This window comes from Amphiprion ocellaris, chromosome 24 (assembly GCF_022539595.1).
Source record: "Amphiprion ocellaris isolate individual 3 ecotype Okinawa chromosome 24, ASM2253959v1, whole genome shotgun sequence".
Classification (NCBI taxonomy): Eukaryota; Metazoa; Chordata; class Actinopteri; family Pomacentridae; genus Amphiprion; species Amphiprion ocellaris.
This window is the reverse complement of record NC_072789.1, coordinates 74,978-98,219: the sequence shown is the minus strand read 5'-3', so window position 1 is coordinate 98,219 and position 23,242 is coordinate 74,978. Positions and strand designations below refer to the sequence as shown.

The following is a 23,242-nucleotide window of genomic DNA, read 5'->3' as shown; positions in this document are numbered from 1 at the left end:
TTATTTTCATGACTGTTAAATTGTAGATTCTCACTGAAGGCATCAAAACTACGAATGAACACATTGGATTATGTAGTAAGCAAAAGTGTGAATTAAGTGAAAACATGTTTTATATTTTAGATTCTTCCAGATAGCCAACCTTAGCTTTGATTCCTGCTTTGCTCACTCTTGGCATTTCTCTGGATGAGCTTCATGAGGTAGAGCTTCATAGTTTTGATGGAAATGGATTTGTAATCGTAGAGCGAAGTTGGTGAGACAGGTGTGTTGTGGTTTTGGCACACCAGCTACATATTAAATGCTCTCTGTGATGTTCTCTAAATCACTTAACACAACTCAAAGCACTGCTTTGTGGGTCTATCTGTTAACGTGACAGTCCAATTCAGAGAATGATACGAAAATGTTTTGAACAAGTAAGATTGCCGATGCAACTTTTCTGGAAACGTGACCAGAGTGCTGTGGACTAGATGTTCCACAGCAGAGGCCTTTCTCAAGACGCTGGTAAATGGTTCAACTTTAAATATTGTCTTGGTTGTCTTTTTTGCTTTTTTGAATGATTGAGAGCTCACAAAATGTCCATCTTCTTCTGAAGAGACTTGTATTAATTTAATCTAAATCTTTTTTTAATGTTTTATGGGTCATTTATTGCTTACGTTGAGCTACGATTGCACTCAGCTGTCAGTGTTTCGCTGGCAGCCTGTCAGGAGGAGAGGTTACTGAAGCTGTGTTCAGTTAATGAGTCACTAGTCCTGTGACTGTGCAGATTTATCCAAATAATAAATACACATATTGATCTGCTGTTATGAGATCAAACTCTCTTAATGATTGGACTCGTTCTGTATTCTGGTGTGATGCAGACGCTCTTCTCATTTAATGTGTACTGTCTTACCTGTGTACAGTAATCCAAGTCAATGTTTATACATGCAGTCACACAGTTTACTGATTGTGCTGACTCACTAAGTGGCTCTTGAGCAACTCCGTTATTGTCAGTTTGCTTTCAGCGGGACACTGGTTGCTGAATCATTGTAAATGTAACTCTGTTCAGAGGATTCAGTTTCAGAAAAAGCTCCTTTTCTTTTTGAAACAGGTGCTGCTGTCAGTAATATCAAGTATTTTTAGGCACACCTGTCATATTTGATCTTAGTGGCTTAGAAATAGTGGTACAATTTCAGGAATGGAAATAATGGTTAATTAATAATAGTCTGTTATCATATTAATTAAGCTGATTGTTTTGTCTATATAATGTCTGTCAAAGATCATAGCGGTATGAGATCCCCGAGTCAGCCATAGGTGCTGGCTTCTGGCAGAATAACAGATAAATGAGGGGGCACAGTATGATATTATAACCTGTGATTTACCATTAATTCATGCTCTAACGTAATAAATGTGTGTAAACTAACCAAATGCCTATATTTGTTAAATATATACAATCTTTATTTGAAACAGTGTAGAAATCAGAAGCGTACCTCACCGGGAACGGTGGTGAGTTGATTATTTTTGAATATGTCTCTTTTATACAATCTTTATTTTGAATAGTGTAAAAATCAGAGGAGTGGGGAGTTGATTATTTTAATACTTGTCTTTTATAATGTTGGTATAGGGAGTAACCACATGGGGGCAGCAACTCACTGTAGGAAGTGAGGTCTGGGGTTGCCAAGAGAGATGATGTGTTAAGGTTTTTATTACTGTGAGAATGGAAATGCTTTTAAGGTTTTGATTACTACGAAATAGAGATGTTTACAGAAGAGTTTGATCACCCTGTGAAATTGGGAGGTTGTTGACTTGGAGGTGAAGCGAGAAGTTGGGAGACAAGACAAACTTGGGTCACCTTAAAAGTTAATGAACTGAATATATTTTGGGGGTTTTAGCGTAAGTCTGTGCGCACTGTGCAGAGATGTACAGTGTGGTGTCAGTGATTATTAGGCGCTGACATTAGCTGCTCCTGTTCCCTGACCGGAGGTCTGCTCTTAGCTGTGGATGGAACAAATACAGTAATAGAAAGTTGAGACTGGGTGAAAGGGCAAAACAGTCCAAGGTTTTGGTTCCTCCAGAGCACGCAGAGACCATGAGGTCGGTGGGTGGGAGCAGTGCACGAGTGAGGAGGGGGATGAATGCTGTCATCACGTATGTAAATTAAAAGTGTACTGTCATCACGTATGCAAACTGGATACTGACATCGCATATGTAAATTCTGGAGAGAGAAGTTTGCTATAAAATGCACTGGATCAAGACACGAGTTGGGAGAGTTACGAGGTAGTCGCTGGATGCAAGCCAGGCAGCAATGTTCTGAGCATGGGGGATCTTACCACGTAACTTGGAAGAGAATTCATCATGATCTGTAAAGGAATAACTTTTCCACGGGAATTATGGATTTAAGGACTGATCCTTCTGCACTGTTGGAGGATTACGAAAGACTGTGATCTAAAAATAACACTGACTGAAGGAACATACTGAACTGTATTATTTCCAAAGGATTAACACCAGAGTGGATTATAACAAAGCTTTTATTGGGCCAAACAACATAAAGGATACAAGCAGATCTAAATGGGGACTGAACTTTTTTTTTTTTTTTTTTCAAGATGGCGCCGTGCCAGCGGCAGCTAGTTACAGCAGCTCCGGTTAACTTTAGGTCTGTTTAGTTATTTTTGTAGTTTTCTTCTCTTTTTAAGTTTTTCTTTTCAGCAAGTAGGGTGACGCTTTTGTACGGGACAGACATGGATGTGCAAATAGCGTTTTCCCTACTTTGTTTACTACTGTTTTCGGAACTTTTTAAATCCGCATCTGGTGAACCGTTCAGCCACGGCTCCATTGTTTACAGTCGGGAACAGCTGTTGGCGCTGAGCCAGGCCAGGCTGCCGTCGTGGGAGAGACCAGACATCCCAGCTGAGCTCCGCAGAAGGAGGAGAGGATGCCGGGCAGGACTGAAGCGTCGGGAGAAGAGGAGACGCTACAAGCCGTCCGTTCCATCTGTGATTATGGGGAATGTGAGGTCTCTCCCGAATAAGATGGAAGAACTGACGGCGCTGACCAGGCTGCAGTGGGAGTATAGGGAGAGCAGCCTCATGATGTTCACGGAGTCATGGCTGAACGAACTCACTCCGGACTCACTTTTAACTCTGGACGGATTCCATCTGGTCAGAGCGGACCGGAACGTGAGGGAGAGTGGTAAGAGAAAGGGTGGGGGCCTCGCGATGTATGTGAATGAGAGATGGTGTAATGCTGGACACATTAGCGTTAAAGAGCAGCTCTGCACTAAGGATGTAGAATTACTGGCGGTCAGTCTGCGTCCGTTCTATCTGCCCCGGGAGTATTCACATGTAATAGCCATTACTGTGTACATCCCTCCCTCGGCTGATGCGGCTGCAGCCTGTGAACTCATCCACAGTGTAGTGTCCCAGCTGCAAACATCTCACCCTCAGTCTCTTATTATCATCTCAGGAGACTTTAATCATGCATCGCTCTCTGCCACTCTCCCCACGTTCACCCAGTACGTGACCTGCCATACCAGACACAGTAAAACCCTGGACCTGCTGTATGCAAACATCAAGGATGCATACAGCTCCTCACCCCTCCCCCCGCTGGGCCAATCAGATCACAATCTGGTGAGACTGCAGTCCATTTACATACCTATGGTGAAGAAACAACCCCCCACCACCAGGTATGTGAAGAAGTGGTCTGACGAGGCCACTGAGGCGCTGCAGGACTGCTTTGAGACCACAGACTGGGATGTGCTGTTTGGTCCACACGGGGAGGACATTGATTCACTGACAGACACTATTACGGACTACATTAACTTCTGTGCAGAGAACATCGTACCGACCAGGAAAGTACGGTGTTTCTCTAACAGCAAACCCTGGGTGTCCCTGGAACTGAAGGCCCTGCTGAAGGAGAAGAGGAGGGTTTTTGGATCTGGGGACAAAGAGGAGCTGAGGAGGGTGCAGAAGGAGATAAAGAAGAAGATCAAGGCGGACAAGGCCAGCTACAGGACCAAGATGGAATCTCACCTGCAGGACAATAACACAAGGGAGGTCTGGAGAGACCTGAGATCCATCTCTGGTTACAGCAGAGGCCATGAGAGGGGAGCTGCAGCAGGAGGCCAGGAGTGGACCAATGAGCTGAATCTGTTCTTTAACAGATCTGACTCTGCTCCCACTCCTCCCCCCTCTCATCAAAGCACCGACCAGCCAGCTCCTTCTTCACACCTCAGCTCTCTACCACCAACACCACCAACAGCACCCCTCCTCCCATCCCCGTCTTCTACCACCTCCGGACTCCGCATACAGCCCCATCACCCCTCCTCGTCTCACCCCCCACCATCACCCCTCCCCCTGCCACCCTCCCCCTGCCTCTCCATAACAGCTGATCAGGTGAGAAGTGAACTTAAAAAGATCAAGACCAGGAAAGCTGCAGGTCCTGATGGAATCAGCTCCAGACTCCTTAGAGACTGTGCAGACCAGCTCTGTCAGGTGCTGCTGCACATCTTTAACCTGAGCCTGAGTCTGGAGAGGGTTCCTCTGTTATGGAAGACTTCCTGCCTGGTTCCTGTCTCTAAGACCAGGAACCCCAGGGAGCCTAACCACTTCAGACCTGTGGCCCTCACTTCTCACCTGATGAAGACCATGGAGAGGATCGTCCTCAAGAACCTCCGTCCCCAGGTGAGCCAGTATCTGGATCCACTGCAGTTCGCCTACCAACCGAACATTGGAGTGGATGATGCAGTGATCTACCTGCTGCACAGATCACTGACTCATCTGGAGAAACCCAGCAGCACTGTGAGGGTCATGTTCTTTGACTTCTCCAGTGCTTTCAACACCATCCAGCCTTCTCTGCTTAGGGTGAAGCTTGAAGGAGCGGGAGTAGACTGTCACCTGGCTGCTTGGACCATCGACTACCTCACCAACAGACCACAGTACGTGAGGCTTCAGGACTGTGTGTCTGATGTGGTAATCAGCAGCATGGGGGCCCCACAGGGGACAGTGCTCTCCCCCTTTCTCTTCACCCTGTACACATCGGACTTCCACTACAACTCTGGGAGCTGTCACCTCCAGAAGTTCTCCGATGATACAGCCATTGTTGGGTGTGTATCTGAGGGGGACGAGCAGGAGTACAGGACGGTCATCTCTGACTTTGTGGACTGGTGTGAGCGAAACCATCTGCAGCTCAATGCCAGTAAGACGAAGGAGATGATCGTGGACTTCAGCAGGAGGAGGACACCCCGGACTGCACCGGTGAACATCCGGGGTTTGGACATTGACATGGTGGACACATACAAATATCTGGGTGTTCACCTCAATAATAAACTGGACTGGACACACAATACAGAGGTCCTGTACAAGAAGGGCCAAAGTCGTCTCCACCTGCTGAGGAGACTGAGGTCCTTTGGAGTGTGCAGGACTCTGCTCAGGACATTCTACGACTCTGTGGTAGCGTCTGCTATTTTCTATGCAGTGGTCTGCTGGGGAGCAGGGAGCACTGAAAGGGACAGAAAGAGACTAAACAGACTGGTCAGGAGGGCCGGTTCTGTCCTGGACTGTTCCCTGGACTCCATAGAGGAGGTGGGTGAGAGGAGGATGTTGGCAAAGCTCACATCCATCATGGACAATCCCTCTCACCCACTGCATGACACTGTGGGGTCTTTAAGCAGCTCCTTCAGCAGCAGACTGAGACATCCACCCTGCAAGAAGGAACGCTATCGCAGGTCCTTCATCCCATCTGCTATAAGACTTTACAACATCAGCATCACTGGCTGATGTTAACATAAACTGGACTATATCATTACCACCCCAAACCATAAAATTTGCACTGACATTCTTGCACTGCACATCTCTGCACTTTTAAACTTTATTTTTATTTTTATTTTTTCTGTTAAGCCACTTTACCCTCATCTGTCACCCTTGTATATATTGTAAATATTATTACTATTGTTCTATTATTATTTTATTCTTATCACTATGTCTACTGTTACATAAGCTGCTGTAACAATGTAAATTTCCCCTGGAGTGGGGAGAAATAAAGAACTTTATCTTTATCTTATCTAACTCTCTCTCCACCTCCTCCCTGGAGCAGAGCCCAGCGGGGCGTCGGTCTTCAGGTGAGCAGCCGGTTTGTGCACCCCGTCTGCTCTCCCCCTCCAAATTACATAGTTTGGGTGATTATTGCTCTTCTTAGATAAAAGCATAGTTCCAGTTAGGAGTCATATTAGAGGATTGTTATAAGAATTAATGTTTAATTGGTTGTCTGATGATTTATGGGCTATTGCTATTTTCCTGCTGAAATTTTATAATAAAGCATTTATCCTGCAATTAGAGTTAACAGATTGGAAATTCTATTTATTTTTATCATGATGATGAATTAACCACATATATCTTCTCAGTTTGTAAAAAGTCAGGTTACTGTGTGCATTACATCTAAAACTGGTTCTGTCAGGTTGCCTAGTCGTTGGGGCCGGGGGTGGCCTTTTTTAAACTTATCCTTGGGGTTATCCATTCCTTAACCTCTAAATTTAAACCTAGCAACTTACCAAGTGCAGAATCCGATGAGAGAAAAGCTGCCGTTAACAGACGTGACTGGTAATTAATTTGACCATTGGAAAGTGGCTACTCAGTTGAGTTAGTTATCAGAGGAAGCAGGATAGGCGTCTGGATGGAGGCAGTTAGAAGCTAGGCGAATTTTCTCGCTTACCAGCTTAAAAACGTTCCTCAGATCCCATCTGGGTTGTACCATATGGGCTACGGGAACCGGACCCGTTAGATGGAGAGCTGGTCCAGTAATTCTCTGATAGTTAATTAATTAATTTGATTGATTTAGGAGGTTACTGGCCCCAGGATTCCACGTCTTACTATTCTATTAGCAGTCTAAAATCCAGAGATAGGAAATGTGGAAAAGAAATGATACAGTGAAAACAGAAAATACACACATTTAAGAAGCTTTTGCTTGAACAGTAGCTAAAACAGTCACTTAGTAAAATACTTTCAGCTGTCAGTCAGTGAGCTAAATGAATAATTGACTAAACATTTCACCTAAATTATAATCGATTAAACCTCATGTCAAGTTTCTATACTTAGAATATTCTGTAGCAGATGCAGAGTAGCCTTTTTCGACAGTAGGAGCACACTAGCGTGATTGAAAACATGACAATTACGTCTTGATTTTAGTTAAATAATGTGTCCCCCCCCCCCCACACACACACACACACTTTAGTTTGTGCTGTTGTACTGATGCTTAATTAGAAAGAATGATAATATGTGACTCAAGTATATAAATCATGACCAATCAAACTGTTTTCCAAACCATGAGGTTGTGGCATCATTTTTCTGCAGCTTGTTTTTCATCCCATTTTTGTCGCCTTCCTACTGTCAGATATTAGCAAAAATACTTAGACTGTATAAAGAAAAGTCACTGTGATGCTGACACTCTGGGAGGAAAAGGCCTCACATTGTCATACCTACAACTTCTCGAGTATTAGTGCCTGTGGGTTCTGCAGTAATAATGCTCTGATCTCTGTCTTTGCAGGACTTGCAGCTGCTCCCTGATGGAGACCAGATGCTGATCGGGGACAGAGGAGCCACGCTCAGCGGGGGACAGAAAGCTCGAGTCAACCTGGCGAGGTACGAGGACGAGTGTAAAGAAAGCCGGATGAGTTTTACTATATGAAGAGATAAATGTTCCACCTTTATTTATGGTCGTTAAAGGAGGATGTAATTATATACTGAACAGCATTAAGATCAAAAGTTAGGGTTAAGAAGGAGTCATTTCAGTGAACATTAAATAAAGCAATAGTTGAGTCGGTAGGGTGCAAACAGCAGTGGTGAATATACCCTGGGTGTCCTTCTTTGCCTTTCTTTAATGAGTGTCTCTATGACAGGCATAGAAATGTTTCCAAAAAGTCTTAAAGTATTAAACTTTTCCTAGTTATCTTAAAGGCTGTCATGTTTAGAGGATCTTACTTGCCAAAGCTTAAGAGCTTTGCTGCTGTTATTTCCCTGATAGGACACTTCCTGGACTGGATGGTTTAAAATCCAGTGCTGCATGGAGTTTTAAAGAGTACCAGTACACCAATTTAGCACTGCATTTCTCTGACATTGTGGGACTCATGAGGAACTGTTTAAAAAAAATGCTAAAAATCTAGCCTTTGGGCGCCCCTGTAGCTCAACAGGTTGAGCGAGCGACTTTAAACAAGGGCTATTGTTTACGGTCATGGGTTCGAGTCCGACCCATGGCCATTTACTGCATGTCTTCCCACGCTCTTCTCCCCACGTTTCCTGTCTCTTTCTCCACTGTGAACTGTAATAAAGGAGAAACGGCCAAAAAAATTAACGCCTTTATTTCCATACTGCACATTTGTCATGCTTGCACCTACAGTACCGTGAAAGTATTGCCCCCTTCTCGAATTCTTGTTTTTTTGAATGATTTTTTGAACATTTCCCCTACTTAATGTTTCAGACCATCAAATAAATTTAAATATTAGACAACGATAACCAAAGTAAATGTAAAATGCAGTTTTTAAAAGATGATTTAATGTTTTAAGGGTAAAAAAACCTCTCCAAACCTACCTGGCCCTGTGGGGAAAAAATAATTGCCCCCCTTGTTAAATCATGAATTAATTGTGACCAATCACATTTTTTTGAAACTGAGTTTAATTTCACTGACCACACCCAAGCCTGATCACCTCCAGACCTGTTCAATGAAGAGATAGAACCAGTCTGACTAAATGAATTCAGCCAAAAGATCTCAAAAAGCTGCAACAAAATGCCACAATCCAAAGAAATTCAGGAACAATTTACATGTATCAGTCTGGAAACGGTTACAAAGCCATTTCTAAAGCTTTAGGACTCCAGGAAACAAGGCTGCTGCATTTAAATACAATATTTACCATAGACTGAGTGTAAACAAATCATCCTAAAGGCGGCCGAGTGCTGATTTAAAGCAACATGTGGCTGCAAGCTCCACTGAAACCAGTTGATTCAGATCAGTAGCGTATCAGGTGTTACTTTTTCCTCCCTGAAGGACAATTCTTACTAACATGGTAAACCAAAAGACAAAGGTTTACACGAAGAGGAAACACACCGGTGCTGTTGGAGTAATATTAAGAGAATATTAGAAGTTGTTTTGGAAGATTTTTGCTCATTTTTTGAAAATATTTACAGGAATTTTCTTGCCAAATTTGGGGGATTTTTTTTTTTTTTTTAAATAAAACTTTTAAGGGAAACTTTTCAGGAATTATTGGAACTTCCTTCCTGAAGGTTTTGCACATTTTCAGAAATTTGGGGAATTTTTTTTGCTGAATTTTGGGGGTTTTTTTTCTGACAAGGAAACAATATTTTTTGGTGTCTGTAAATGAGGACAGCAGGAGGGTTAAGTCAATTAATTTATTGATGGAAATGAACCAGTTACCATCCCTAGTTCACATAATATGGTAGCCACATGTTGCCAGTAAATGTCTAAAAGATGATGTGCTTGTTTTCAGAGCCGTGTATCAGGATGCAGACATCTACCTCCTGGATGATCCTTTAAGTGCTGTCGACGCCGAGGTTGGAAGACACCTCTTTGAACAGTGAGTGATTTTAGAGTTACACAAACTCTCCGTCTCTCTCCATGTGACCCGTTCAGTCCGACTGGTTCTATTCCCTTCATACATCTAAACCAGGGGTGTCAAACATGCGGCCCACGGGCCAAAACCAGCCCTCCAGAGGGTCAAAGCCGGCCCGCAAGATGACTTTATAAAGTGTAAAAATTACAGACAAGACATTAATTGAAAACTGTCAATTTGTGAAACTTTACATTTAAAATAATTTCTAGACCTTGACAACTTTTAATCATAAAATAAAATACCAGATTGCTCATTGCTGTTTTGTCGTTTCATGTCTTGTTTTGTAATATTTTGTCTTGTTTTTGTTGTTTTTTTTGTCTTATGTTGTTAGTCTATTTTTTGGTTGTTTTGTTTTTCGCTTTTGTCATTTTTTGTCTTATTTTTGTCGTTTGTCCATTTTTTTGTTGCTTTCTGTCAAATTTTTTTGTCTCTTGTTTCATGTTTGTCTCATTTTTTGTCATTTTGTTTCTTGTTTTTGTCATTTTGTGTATCATTTTTGTAATATTTTGTCTTGTTTTTGTTGGGGTTTTTTTTGTCTTTTTTTGCCTGACTTTTGTCATTTGATCATAAAGTGAAATACTATCTCATTCAGTTCCAGATAGCTGTGACTAAATGTTGTGTTCCTTTGTAGACACTCTGTGATCTGGAAGTTGTAATGTGGAAATGATAAACTGAGGCTGAATGTTGCTGAAAATGAATTAATTTTTCTAAATAAATTTCAGGTTGTTCATAAGGTTTTGTAAAACGATAATTCCTTAAATGTGAACATTTTCAGAACGAACATTTTTTTGCACTAAAACAAAGGAAAAATGTAGAAAATCTTCCAGCTTCTGATCACAGTAGGAGACAGTTCTAGTAAAACCAGGGTGGAGATGTGTCTGTAGTGTTACTGGACATGATGTAAGCTTTTAACTTTGTATTCCGCTTTATGCTGGTCTCCCACATTTATTCAACCTGAGCGATGGATATCAGCGGTGCTTGGTTATTTAATAGTGTTGTCGTTGCATTGTCATGTGTGCATCTCACGTGAAAACAGACAAAGATCAAGAGAATGTTTACATGAGTTGAACTAAGCCAGGAAGAGGTGTGGTGCTGCCAGTGTCCGGAAGACCATTGAACTTGGCCCCAGTCTTCCTGTGATACTCTTCCTCTTGAGTAATGCAGCAGCTCTGAGCATTACATAACAATTACGATAGGGAAGACGGAGGCAAGCAGAGATGTAGGATATTTGTTGATTTTTATCTCACTTTTATCTCTCATTCTACCATAACTTGCTGCTCTGTTCATGTTTAGATGTGCAGACTAAAGAAGAAAGCTGATAACATCTTGACTTGTTCTGCTTGCATGTGTCAGGTGCATCTGTGGGCTGCTGAAGAACAAACCTCGTATCTTGGTCACCCACCAGCTGCAGTACCTGAAGGCAGCAGACCAGATCGTTGTCCTCAAGGAGGTCGGTGTCTGTGTAGAAATCTTTGTGTGTCCAACCTTCAAGTAAAGCTGTGTACACAACTTCACTTTAACAAGGAAGACAAATTTTGGTTACGTGAGTGTTTGTGCAGACTTGTGATGGCACCAGTCTTCTTTTTACTCATTTTTGTCAATGCATTTTGCCTACAGACGGAGAGGAAGATGTAGCTTTACAGTGGTCCCTCGTCTATCTCGGGGGTTACGTTCCTCACCGTAGCAACCATATTTATTGTATTATTTATATGTATTTTAAGGCTTTATACACCCTCCCCACACTCTTAGAAACACTTCCTACGCTCTTAAACTTACGTCATTTTAACAACATATAAAATTCTATATGGGTAATATAATAATAATTATAACAACAATAATAATAATGATAATAATAATAATAATAATAATAATAATAATAATAATAATAATAATAATAAAAAAATTTATAAAGTGCTTTCAGTCAAAGTGCTGTACATAGAGATAAAAACAATAATAATAGATAAAAACAATAAAAACAAAACAATATAAAGGTCATCAGGAAAACAAACAATTTAAGACTCATGTAACAGTAAACCAGTCGGTCTTGAGCCTCTTGTTGTCCTCATTTATGGGCACCAAAAAATATTGTTTTCTTGTCTGGAAAAAATCCAGAAATTCAGCAAAAAAATTCCCCAAATTTCTGAAAATTTGCAAAACCTTCAGAAAGAAAATTCCAATAATTCCTTAAAAGTTTTATTTTTAAAAAAATCCCCCAGAAAAAAATGTGTAAATATTGTCAATAAATGAGTAAAAATCTTTCAAAAAATAAAATATCTAATAAAAATATCTAAAGTGATTCCATATATATCAGTAAAATTTGTAATATTTTATTAAAGAACATTCACATAAAAATCAACCAAAATCCAGCAAATTTCCCTGGATTTTGGTAGATTTTTATGCGTCAATGTTCTTAAGAAACATTTTTAACGTTTCTTTTTTCCACCAAAAAATATTCAGAGATTTCCCAAAAATGTTGAAAATGTGGACATCAGAAGTTTCACTGTGAAAATATTTTTTTTTCCCACATTTTCAACCTTTAAAATGGGTTAATTTTGACCCGCAGGACGACACCGGGGTTAAATCCATCAGTGGATGCCTGATTTTGGGGTTTTTTGGCAGAGAATTCAATCGTACTTCTGTTTGTAGATTAGTGGAAATGCACAAATTCTTGTACTTTCCACTGTAATATACACTGAATGTTGTGTTTCAGGAAATTAGCATCCCTGCATAATTACATGTGGTGACCATAAACCTGTCTCAGTTTGTGTATACATGATGAGACAGTGTTCAGGTGTTGGCTGTGGTCTGTAAACACTTAACTGCTGTACAGTGTGTCCTAACGCTGTGTTTGTATTTATGTCAGGGTCACATGGTGGCAAAGGGAACATACACAGAGCTGCAGCAGTCTGGAGTGGACTTCACCTCCCTGCTGAAGAAGGACGAGGAGGACGAGCAACAGCAGCCTGCCCAAGACATCCCTGCCAGGAGCAGAACTCTGTCCCAGAATTCTGTGCTCTCCCAGACCTCCTCCGTCCAGTCAGTCATGGATGGAGACAGTTTGCTGGTTGGTATCTCAAAAAAAATAAATTAGCCCATCGGCTGCAGATATCAGAAACGACACCGACTCAAGAGACACGTTGAAGCTGAGATACGTTCAGAATTAAATTAGTGTCTTCTTGTTCACCAGAAATGGGCCTAATGTCTATTCAGGAGGTGTTCAGGTGTATTGCTGAGCATAGCCCACCCACAGTCTAGAGCCTCATACACAAAGGCTGTAGTTATGTTTGCAAAAAGGAGGAAAACTGCATTTACAGCCTCTAAACAAGGCGGTGGTGCAGATAGCCATGCTGATAAAGATACAAGCTTATTGTTCCTATAGACTCACGAGACATAAAACATGAGTGTTTCAGAAAACCTTGATTCCGAAGCCTGCATTTTTTTTTACTTAACTCTTAGACGACGAGTGATTGAACCCTAAGAATCAGTGTGATTTTAAGCCCTTTTGGTCATCTTGGTTCTGAATAATCATTTGTGTTCTTGTTTGTATTCTATTTTTGTCCATAATTTCGTGTTTGAAATCTGTTTATTTTTCACTTTAAAACAGATTATGAACATTTTGATAATTGAAAAAGAAGATGATTACACAGAACAGCAATAGAAGATTGACATTTTTCCCCTCTTCCTCCAGCTATTTCTGCTCTCCGTCCCTCTAAGTTTGTGGCACGACAGACATGCTGCAGATTGATCACAGCGCTTGTTCATGTATTCCTCACAGGCAGAGCCGGTGCAAACATTAGCGGAGGAGAGTCGAGCTCAGGGAACCATTGGAGTGAGGCTGTACGTCAAATACCTGAGAGCTGGAGCCAGCATTGTGACTCTGCTGGCTGCCATTGTGCTCAACCTGCTGGCTCAGGTACGCAGCAAGTCCACTGGAGGGCGCTGGACTCCCTCAGTGAGGACATGTAGAACAGGAGTGACATGATGAAGATAAATTGATAAATGTGATCAAATACAGAAACCGTGTATTTATTTTCTAGGGAGCATACATCATGCAGGACTGGTGGCTGGCCTACTGGTAAGCATGAAAACCACAGCAACAAAATGTGTCAGGAAGTGATCAAACTCACGGTCCTGACTACATAACATTTCACCAAACTGTCTAGGCTGTCTAAACCACAAAAACACAATAAAACACAAGCACTACTAACACTGTAAAACTAACATAAACCACAATAATGACATACAAACCCTGGATTATTTTAATCATTTTTTCAGTCAAATAAGCATTTTCTAACCTAAAAAAAAGTAAAACAATATAAAAATGATAAAAATAATAATTCAAACATATTAAAAGAATTTTTAATGTAAATAAAATGCGTTGCGTACAGCGCTGGGCTCTGATTGGCTCAGAGACCGTAGCATCAGTCTCCTCTGTCTCCCGTGTTCAGCAGCATTCAGCATCTTGCCCATTTTACATCGACATCTGAATGCTGATGGTGTTGCTCTGTGGTGTGTGGGGAGGGTTTGTAAATCCTTAAAATATACATGAATGATAAAATAAATATGGTGGCTACTTTGTGGATCTTCATCTATGGTGGGGTGTGTGTAACGTAACCCCCGCCATAGACGAGGAACCGCCGTGTACTTCACATACTGGATAGTGTTTTTTCCACACTTGTTTATAACCTTGTACCATTTTAGGGCTGACGAGCAAGAAAAGCTTGATGCTCTCAACACCACCATCACAAATGCACAAAACGCTACCCAAGAGCTGGACAGAGATTTCTACCTGGGAATCTACGCAGGTAATCTGTAAACAGTTGCTTTCTTCTTGCAGGGTTTGGTTTTTGACTTGTTTGTAACAGAATGTTCTGCTCGCCAGGTTTGACCGGAGCCACCATCATTTTTGGCTTCATGAGGAATCTGGTTCTGTTCAACGTGCTGGTGAGGTGTGCACAGTCCCTGCACAACGGCATGTTCAACACCATACTCAGAACCCCCGTGCGCTTCTTTGACGTCAACCCCATCGGTAAGCTAGAGGTTGTAAAAGCGTTTAGAGAAAATGTTTAGTCATAGTTATCAGTCAGTATTCATTTGAAGTTGGGAATTTTGGATGTATTTTTCCTTTTGTTTGTTCTGTGTTGTTCTGTTAATGTTGATTTTCTTCAAAGAATTTTTAATTAGTCAAAAATATGAGGGAACAATACACAATCATGAATTAAAATGTTCTCTAAAGACCAGATAAGGTTATATTTTAGCTAAACTTACTCTTTTCATATTCTGACAGTGTGTTTTTTCTTGTCTTGCTGCAGGAAGAATCTTAAACAGATTTTCAAAGGACATCGGCCAGCTGGACTCCAACATGCCATGGACTTTTGTGGAGTCTCAAGCAAGCATAAGTTATGGCAACTGGACTAACCTCGTGTGAGTCGAAAACGTTTCACCTCTCATCCAAGAGGCTTCTTCAGTTCTGAAAGCCTGGTGGGGAGTACCAGATATTTATCCACCAGGAGGGTGGTGGCAAAAACAAGTGGACAAAGACCCGAAACCAACAGACTCGTTAGGTGTTAATGTGAGTCGTTAGCCTTTGATGGGCGGTCGTTACCCCTCCCAGCCCTCTAGGAGGGTGGTTGGGGGTCACCTGACTGCAAGTGGGACAGATGGCTGCACCACCTTGGGAGGGCTCTAAGAACGGCGTTGTAAGTGGGAGAACAAGTGGTGTCTGAGGCCCCCTCCTCTGTTCAAAGATGGCCGTTCTAGTTGACATGAATGGCTTCTTTTACCCCTCTCTCAAACCATCTGTCCTCTCTGGCTAGAATGCGCACCTTGTGGTCATCAAAGGAGTGCCCCTTCTCCTTGAGGTGGAGGTGGACTGCTGAGTCCTGGCCTGTGGTCGTGGCCCTCCTGTGTTGTGCCATGCGCTTGTGTAATGGCTGCTTAGTCTCTCCAATGTACAGGTCAGAGCATTCCTCATTGCACTGCACTGCGTACACCACATTGCTCTGTTTCTCCCTTGGAATTTTGTCCTTGGGATGGACCAGCTTTTGCCTCAGAGTGTGACTTTTGTGGACTTCATTCAGGTTAGACGAGGTCTTAATAAATCCTCTGCACATATTGTTGCATGAATGTAACAGAAGAAAGGGATTGCTGCTCATCAACAAAACAGTGGCAGTCCTTTTACTGACAGTTAATCATTTTTCTAAGAGGAGACATGAATTTCTGGTCGGAGTCTATCCAGCTTCACTTACTTTTACTTGTCAGTGTCCGTGTGAAGGCACAAAGTAAAACAAACATGGAGGGAAATGAGGTGCATGTTGTTTTTACTTCAAAGTTCAAGTAGATATTTTTATATATGTACGTGTGTGTGTGTGTGTGTGTGTGTGTGTGTGTATATATATATATATATGTGTGTGTGTGTATATATATGTATATATATATATATATATATATATATATATATATATATATATATATATATATATATATATATATATATATATATACACACACACACACGTACATAGAAAGGCGATCTACAATCACATTAATATGGCCGGCACTGTTGGGACTGCTGTTAATAATCTTCTGAGCTGATGACAGTAAGCTGTCTGTGACACAGGTGCTGTCATGGTGAATATCTATCTCCACCTCAGTCTCTGTCTCTGTTGTCACATTTTTAATTCTTTCTACATCCAGTCATGTGTTTTTTTCTGTTTCCATAGCGATGCAGGACTTTGTATTGCAGTGAAAATTAACCCACAGTGAGTAAAAACAGGACAGGAGTAAAAAACACAGAAAACTGTTGGGAGTTCAGAGGGATAAAAGACTTTGTATGTTTTTAAGGCTGTATGAAAAGTCGTATCTTCTGACACATCTGTCTCTTCACTGCTTGTCCTGCAGCTCGGAGTCCCGTCTTCTCCCACCTGTCTTCGTCTCTTCAGGGCCTGTGGACGATCCGAGCCTTCGGGGCTGAGGAGAGATTCCAGAATACGTTTGACGCCCATCAGGATCTACACTCAGGTTCCCTTCAGTCTCAGCACTTTGAGGTCTTTCTGAACTTTAATGCTCTGTGTTCCTATAGCGTCACTGACTTTTTTTTCCCTCCTGAGCAGAAGCGTGGTTCCTGTTCCTGACCACTTCTCACTGGTTTGCCGTCCGCCTCGATTTCATCTGCGCCGTTTTCGTCACCATCACCACTTTCGGCTGCGTGCTGCTCCGAGACCGTAAGGAAGAGTTTTAAGCTTTGAACTTCAAACACTAGACTTTGATGGCTGTCCTCCACGGTGTCTTTACTGGCGTTCCACCACCAGGGGTCGCCAGTGTCTGATACTTTGTAATGCTCCACGTTGAATTAAAACATGTAATATGTAAGAGGCAGCAGATTCTTTCTGAGGAGAGTGAATTCTGGTGTGATTTGATGTTTTCAGTGAAAGATTTAATTCTTTTTCCTGGTCTTGTTAGAGCTGGATGCCGGCTCCGTTGGTTTGGCTCTGAGCTACGCCGTCACTCTGACCGGCATGTTTCAGTGGGGTGTCAGGCAGAGTGCCGAGGTGGAGAACATGGTAAGGTACTGGTGTTGTCTTTGCTCCTATTAGAACATACTGTAGGATGAAGTGATACTTACTGGATCTATAAACATGTCTGGATCTGACTCATTTCCATAAATGCTTGAAAGATTTTATTGTTTAAATCAAATCAATGAAATGAAATGCCTTTATTGTCATTGGACATATGTACAATGAAATTTTGAGTGCATCTCCTTCGTAGGATAAAACGATAGCAACAGATAAAGATAAAATATGTAGATCAAAAATATATAGATATATACTATGCCAATTATCTATTATATATGTTTGAAAATAAATATATAAATAAATATTGCACAAACCCACCCAAGACTGCACTGGCCATGCTAAATGTACAGGTTCCAGAGTTATTGCACTGGTTCAGCTGCTTTATGGGACAGGGGTAAAAACAGTGTTCACATTTGTTGGGTATCTATCATTTTCTTTTGCCACGTATTTATGTTTTAGTCAAATTATAGCTGCTAACTTCTACAGTATAATTCTGTTGCGTGTCATCAACAGTAAATATAATTTATTCTCTGCCCAGACTCTGGAAAAGATTTCATGCATATTACACCATTATGTATCGTTATGTTTCTAAGCTTTTGTAAAAGTTTGAATACCTTAAGTACATTTTTACAAGTAACTCTGGTCTTCAGTCTAACAGCATTTGCCATAATTATATCAACTTTTACTTTTAGCACATCGTACCTAAAAAATATTAAACTACAACAATTATAACGAAACTGTTGTTTGCTAATTCACTTGATTTAATTTCCCAAATTGTAAACAGATTAGGCCCATTGTGTTTTTCTTTGTTGTAGGATTGAGTTTTACTCCTCCAGACACAGCGGTGTAGACGTTTATTTTCTGCTATGTAGACCACTCAGAGTTTATTTGTCACTGAGTCCCTGAGACGTTTCCTGCAGGTGCAGCTGAAGTCGGCGGTGGAGGAGCTGCCCGGTAAGTTGGAGACGGTTCTGGCTGAGTCGGGCTCCAACTTCAGCGTGGGTCAGAGGCAGCTGGTGTGTTTGGCCAGAGCCATCCTGAGGAAGAACCGCATCCTCATCATCGACGAGGCCACGGCCAACGTGGACCCCAGGTACTGCAAGTTAACGAGGGCGTCAAAGGGACATGATTTTACCAGTTACAGCACAATACATACCGAACCACGATGACTCACACAAACTGTTCGGAAAATGAAAGTGTTTGTAGATTCTGGCCTGACAGATGTTGAAGTGTGTTTTTGCTAAGTGTGCAACATTATTATTATTACCTCCAGTTTACAATGTCATCAAACACGGGTTTAAAGAAAAAACGTGAAACAAACAAGCGCGGAAGACAAGAAAAATGAATTCTACAGATTCAGTCCATGTTAATTCACACTGAATTCAGGAAATCTCTTGAGAATTTACTTGTTTGTTGTTTGCAAACTAAGTTCTGTAGAATAATTTGGCAGATTTTTTGGTAATTAGCATGTTTTCAGATGTGAGAATTTTTGTATTTTCAGTCTCAATGAAGTGTTTTACCTGAGTAGCTGTTTTAGGGATTCAGTATCTCCTGAAATGAAACTCCCACAGACATTTAATGAAGACACAGAGAAAAACTTTTCCAGCAGTCTCAAAAGATCAGATGGCTCAAATGTAAACACTGGTCACTCAGAATTGTAGACTCAGAAGTGTAAAATCTTCAGATGAGTGTGGTATTTGGGCTGAAACATTCCTGTAACTGTAAATGAATGAAGAAAAAACATGTACGTCTATACATCATTGGGCATATTTAGTATCGTTGTTACAAGCTGCCTCCATGTTGTCTTCGTGTTGAAACTGAACAACATACGAGGCTTATTTTGTCAGATCAGTGCTGTCCTAAAAGCATCCAAAGAAAACAATGCTGCAGGGTCCTCATTTGTTAGTGGATTTCCATTTCAATCTTTTGCAGAAAGGAAATTCCAAACTGCCTTTTCAATGTCTTTGTTGGTCCTAATGTCAGATTGACTCTGTAGTTGGATGAAGTGATGGATGACAGAACTGTTTGTGTGACCTCCATCCGATGGTTTCCAACAGTATATGTGCTGCTGGTTTGATATTCTGGAGGTATTAAACCTTTAAAATGGATTCCCAGGTGAAATGTTTAGTTTCACCACCTAGAGTGGTGTGCTGGTGATTTTGTTGGCTAGATAATGAATTATAAATGTGGTTTTACATAATTCATTTCAATTTAATTTCTCGAGCACCACTTCACAACACGTCATCTCAGAATACTCCACATATTTGATCTACTTTGTACCAAAACATCCCAACAACCCTGCTTTAAGAGGGTTGTTGGGCAACAAACATGTCAGCTTCTTATTGAATACTTAGCTTCTTAACATGCAAAGAAAATCCATTTCTTCATTGTTAAACCTCTGTGGCTGCAGGACCGACGAGCTGATCCAGAAAACGATACGGGACAAGTTCAGAGAATGCACCGTGCTCAAACTAACCCTCTTACCCGTGCCTCAACACCATCATAGACAGCGACCGCATTCTGGTGAGTTACTCTGATAGTAATCTGATGTTAGTTTACTGAAGGACTTTTAGGAGACCACACCCAGATGTTACACAAGAACATTTATTGAAGATCAACAGGTGTGAAGGTTCCTCTCCAGCAGGGTGAATAAACATACAGTGCTTTTATTTTATTTCTCACGCTTAAATGTTCCACATCAAACTAATATTTAGATGTATTTAATTTTAAACAGAGGTAACCCATAGAACGCAAAATAAAGTTTTTTAAGTGGCAATTTATTGAAAACCTTTATCACTTCAATTCAGTTTTATTTATATAGCGTCAATTACAGGTCAGATTCTCTCAAGACACTTTCAAGACCCCATATGAACCTGCAGAGCAGCTCTAAGGTGACAGAGGCAAGAAAAAGCTCACTTTTAACAGGAAGAAACCTTGAACAGAACCTGAAATGAAATACAGAAGACCAGAAATGCTTGTTTTGTCCACATTCACAGCATGACCAATCCTGTTGGAATAGCGCCCCCTTGTGGCCACAGAGATATTAGTAGGTAATTCAGTGATTATTGCCAAAAGCATTAATCTTATGTCCTTGTATGAAATACCAGAGTTGAGGAAGTTTAGGGAAGCGATTCTCATTCATCACTCCTGTGAAAAAGTAATTGATCCTCTAAACCTGATAAGTGGTTGGTCTCTTGGCAGAAACAACTGCAGTAAACTGTTTGTGATCAGTCTTTGGAGGAAGGTACCATGTGCCATGGAGGAATCTTGGGGGCAAATAGTTTTTCACAGCACATTATATCTACATTTGTCCAAATAAAGTTAACATAGTGCCTCTGCTCTTGTGTTGAAAGAGGATGAAGTGATGCCGAGTCATTAATTGTGCAACTCATCATAAATAACTGACGGGGTTTTAGCCTAATGAGTTGTTTGTCAAGTGTATCCTTACTGCCAGAGTGACCAAAGATAACAAAGTCAGTCACCTGACCTGAATCCAGTTGAGCTGCAGTTCACCAGCTGAAGACTAAACTGAAGAGAAAACTGCTCAAGAACCAGCAGGAAGTGAAGACAGCAGCAGTAGAGCATCACCAGGACAAACCCAGACACTTCAGGCTGTTGTAGACTGTGAAGCAGTTTGTCCAGTTACTGTTGGTCCTTTAAAAAGGTGGAGGCTACATATAAAATGTGTCGTAGTTCCTCCACCGTTCACCTGATACCCTCAAACTAAAGTCTGCAATTAAAGCACATATGGATTGTTTCATTTTTAATCCACTCTGGTGAACAGAGTCAAACATTTATGGACCTGACTATCTGAGGTCTCGTCTTGTTCTGCTAAAAGTCAATGCTAAATACTACAACTTAAAACATGCATACAATCAAAACTGACTTTGTTTCCAGGTTCTGGATGCCGGGGAGATCCACGCCTACGACGAGCCTTACAGCTTGCTTCAAGATCCAAACGGGACCTTTTATAAGATGGTCCAGCAGACGGGCAAACAGGAGGCTGCAGCTCTGCAGTCGGCAGCTGAGCAGGTGAGTTTCAGACTCAGAGATTCCTAAACATGTTGAAAAGTGATAAGCTTTTGTCACCATCTCCGGTCAAACTAAATTTTTAAATGATCTTTTCAGGTTTACTCCAACCGAAGCCGTGCTAACGTTCCAAACGGACACGCAGAAACGGCAGACGGTAACATCGTAATCTTTGAGACGGCTCTGTAAGCCGAAGAAGAGTCTCTGCTCTGCCAGAAGCCTCAGAGAGCTGCTGGGCTCGTCCACCGGTCCACCAGACAGACGGTGAGGAGACGCATCTCAGGACCTACAGGGAGGCTGCAGCCTCAGTGAACATCTGAGCCAAACAGTCTAACGCTGTTTGTTGGAGCTCACAGACCTGAGAAATCACTGCTGTACAAACTGTTGAAGCAGACCAATATTTATTATCTGCTGCTTCATATTTATCATGTTGAATAGCTTTCAAATGGCCGCGTAATCCTTAAAAACCAAGTGCCTTATTTCAAGTTTGTGTAAATTTAACCGTTCAAAGAATATCTGTATCTGTGAGTCCAGGTAGCAGAGAAGCATGGAATCAGCGACTAAATCTACCTGAGGTTGCTGCTTAATCAGTCACAGCATTTGGGTTCCTTTTCCACGAATGTTCGTCGTTCAGACCACTGTGATGTTAGTCAGGTATGTATTCTACATAGGACAGAAAAGCAGCTGATCACCTGAGGACGGCTGCGATGTAGCTAAAGTTTTACCTCCAGCTTATAGGAAGATCACTGCTCTGACTAAAGGAAAGTGAGTTCATTCAGACACGAGACTGACGAACCTGAAGACACATTTCACTGCAGCAGCACTTTCTGTGTTAGATTTCAACAACAGTCTGTTCTCAACACTGATGTCTTTGCCTTAAACTAATCCAGACACACATGTACCGGACTTTAGAAACAGTCTGAAAAGGAGTTTCTCGTACAGATGCTGTGGTCCTTGTACTCCCACTCCACTGATTTAAGAGCTTACAGGGAGGAGGGAATCTTAACAGCTGCTACAGATGATGTGGAGTTTGTTGAATGACTTTGATCTGTTCACACTTGTTGTATTAACTGCAGATTTGTACATTTGTTCAGTCAAATTCTACATAAAAGGCGCTTTAAACAACACTTCTTTGATCTTTGGGTCTTTCTGTTCTCGAAGATGTAAAAAAGATCCAAAACTTCCACTTCATGAATAAACCTTAATTCAGTTTTATTTATATAGTGCCAATTACAGTCAAATTGTCTCAAGATGCTTTACAGAACCCATATGCCTGAATGCAACAAAACATCCAGATGTCTGTTATTAACCAACAAAGCACGCATTATTTCTCCTTGTTTACTTGTTGGATGTTGCTCCATCCTTACAAATATGCAACGAAGGAAGGAAAAACCAACAAAGCATGCATTACTTCTCCTTGTTTACTTCTCCTACGGAAAATAATTCTCTCCAAAAATATTCCGTCATTTGGTGGGAATATCCATCTTAAAACATCACTCCATTCTTAATTTAGGGTTTTTCTCTGTCAACTGTCTGTATTTTAAATACTGGGACGTTTTTTTTAGGCAGAACATCAAAGCAGTTAGTCCTGTTTGGTGCAGAACATTGAAGACATTTAGCAGGAGGCCAGTCAGTAGATGTTTCCTGAGAAGACATGTCACCCTGGACAATTTTATATAAATCATGTCTCATTTAATTCTTAAATGAGCTGTCACTTTCACCATTCTTTAAACAACCATTTGGTAATTTGTGCGTCACTTTTCATTTACATAAATTTATAAATTCATCAGGGCTGTGCAGAGACCTTTGGAGGGGCAGGTGCTCAAAGTTAAAGGGGGCACATGGAGCACCAATTTGAAACACCATCCAGAAACATACCTGACAATATAACTGGCTGAACTGTAGCAACCCATATCCACGAACATGGAAGTGGTGATGCAATGGTTAAATTTCTGGACTACTGATCAGAAGGTCAGTGGTTCAAACCCTGATGTGGTCACCATTGGGCCCTACAATTTATTATTTTGAAGTTGAATTTACATCACCATTAGAC

General features: G+C 41.3%; 1 protein-coding gene across 1 annotated transcript in view; it reads left to right on the top strand.

The window, feature by feature from the left end:
* LOC111570747 (ATP-binding cassette sub-family C member 4-like) overlaps positions 1–22,316 on the top strand; it is a 43,302-nt gene extending 20,986 nt beyond the window's left edge. Inside the window, 19 exon segments of the mRNA XM_055008714.1 lie at positions 7,510–7,604; positions 9,464–9,550; positions 10,940–11,036; positions 12,450–12,650; positions 13,362–13,499; positions 13,624–13,661; positions 14,288–14,391; positions 14,469–14,615; positions 14,899–15,010; positions 15,403–15,543; positions 16,309–16,347; positions 16,461–16,606; positions 16,699–16,809; positions 17,048–17,148; positions 18,081–18,253; positions 19,571–19,643; positions 19,645–19,683; positions 21,058–21,192; positions 21,289–22,316. Coding sequence (XP_054864689.1) covers positions 7,510–7,604; positions 9,464–9,550; positions 10,940–11,036; positions 12,450–12,650; positions 13,362–13,499; positions 13,624–13,661; positions 14,288–14,391; positions 14,469–14,615; positions 14,899–15,010; positions 15,403–15,543; positions 16,309–16,347; positions 16,461–16,606; positions 16,699–16,809; positions 17,048–17,148; positions 18,081–18,253; positions 19,571–19,643; positions 19,645–19,683; positions 21,058–21,192; positions 21,289–21,378 — 2,067 coding nt within the window. The 3' untranslated portion in view covers positions 21,379–22,316.
* The last annotated feature ends 926 nt before the right edge of the window (positions 22,317–23,242 follow it).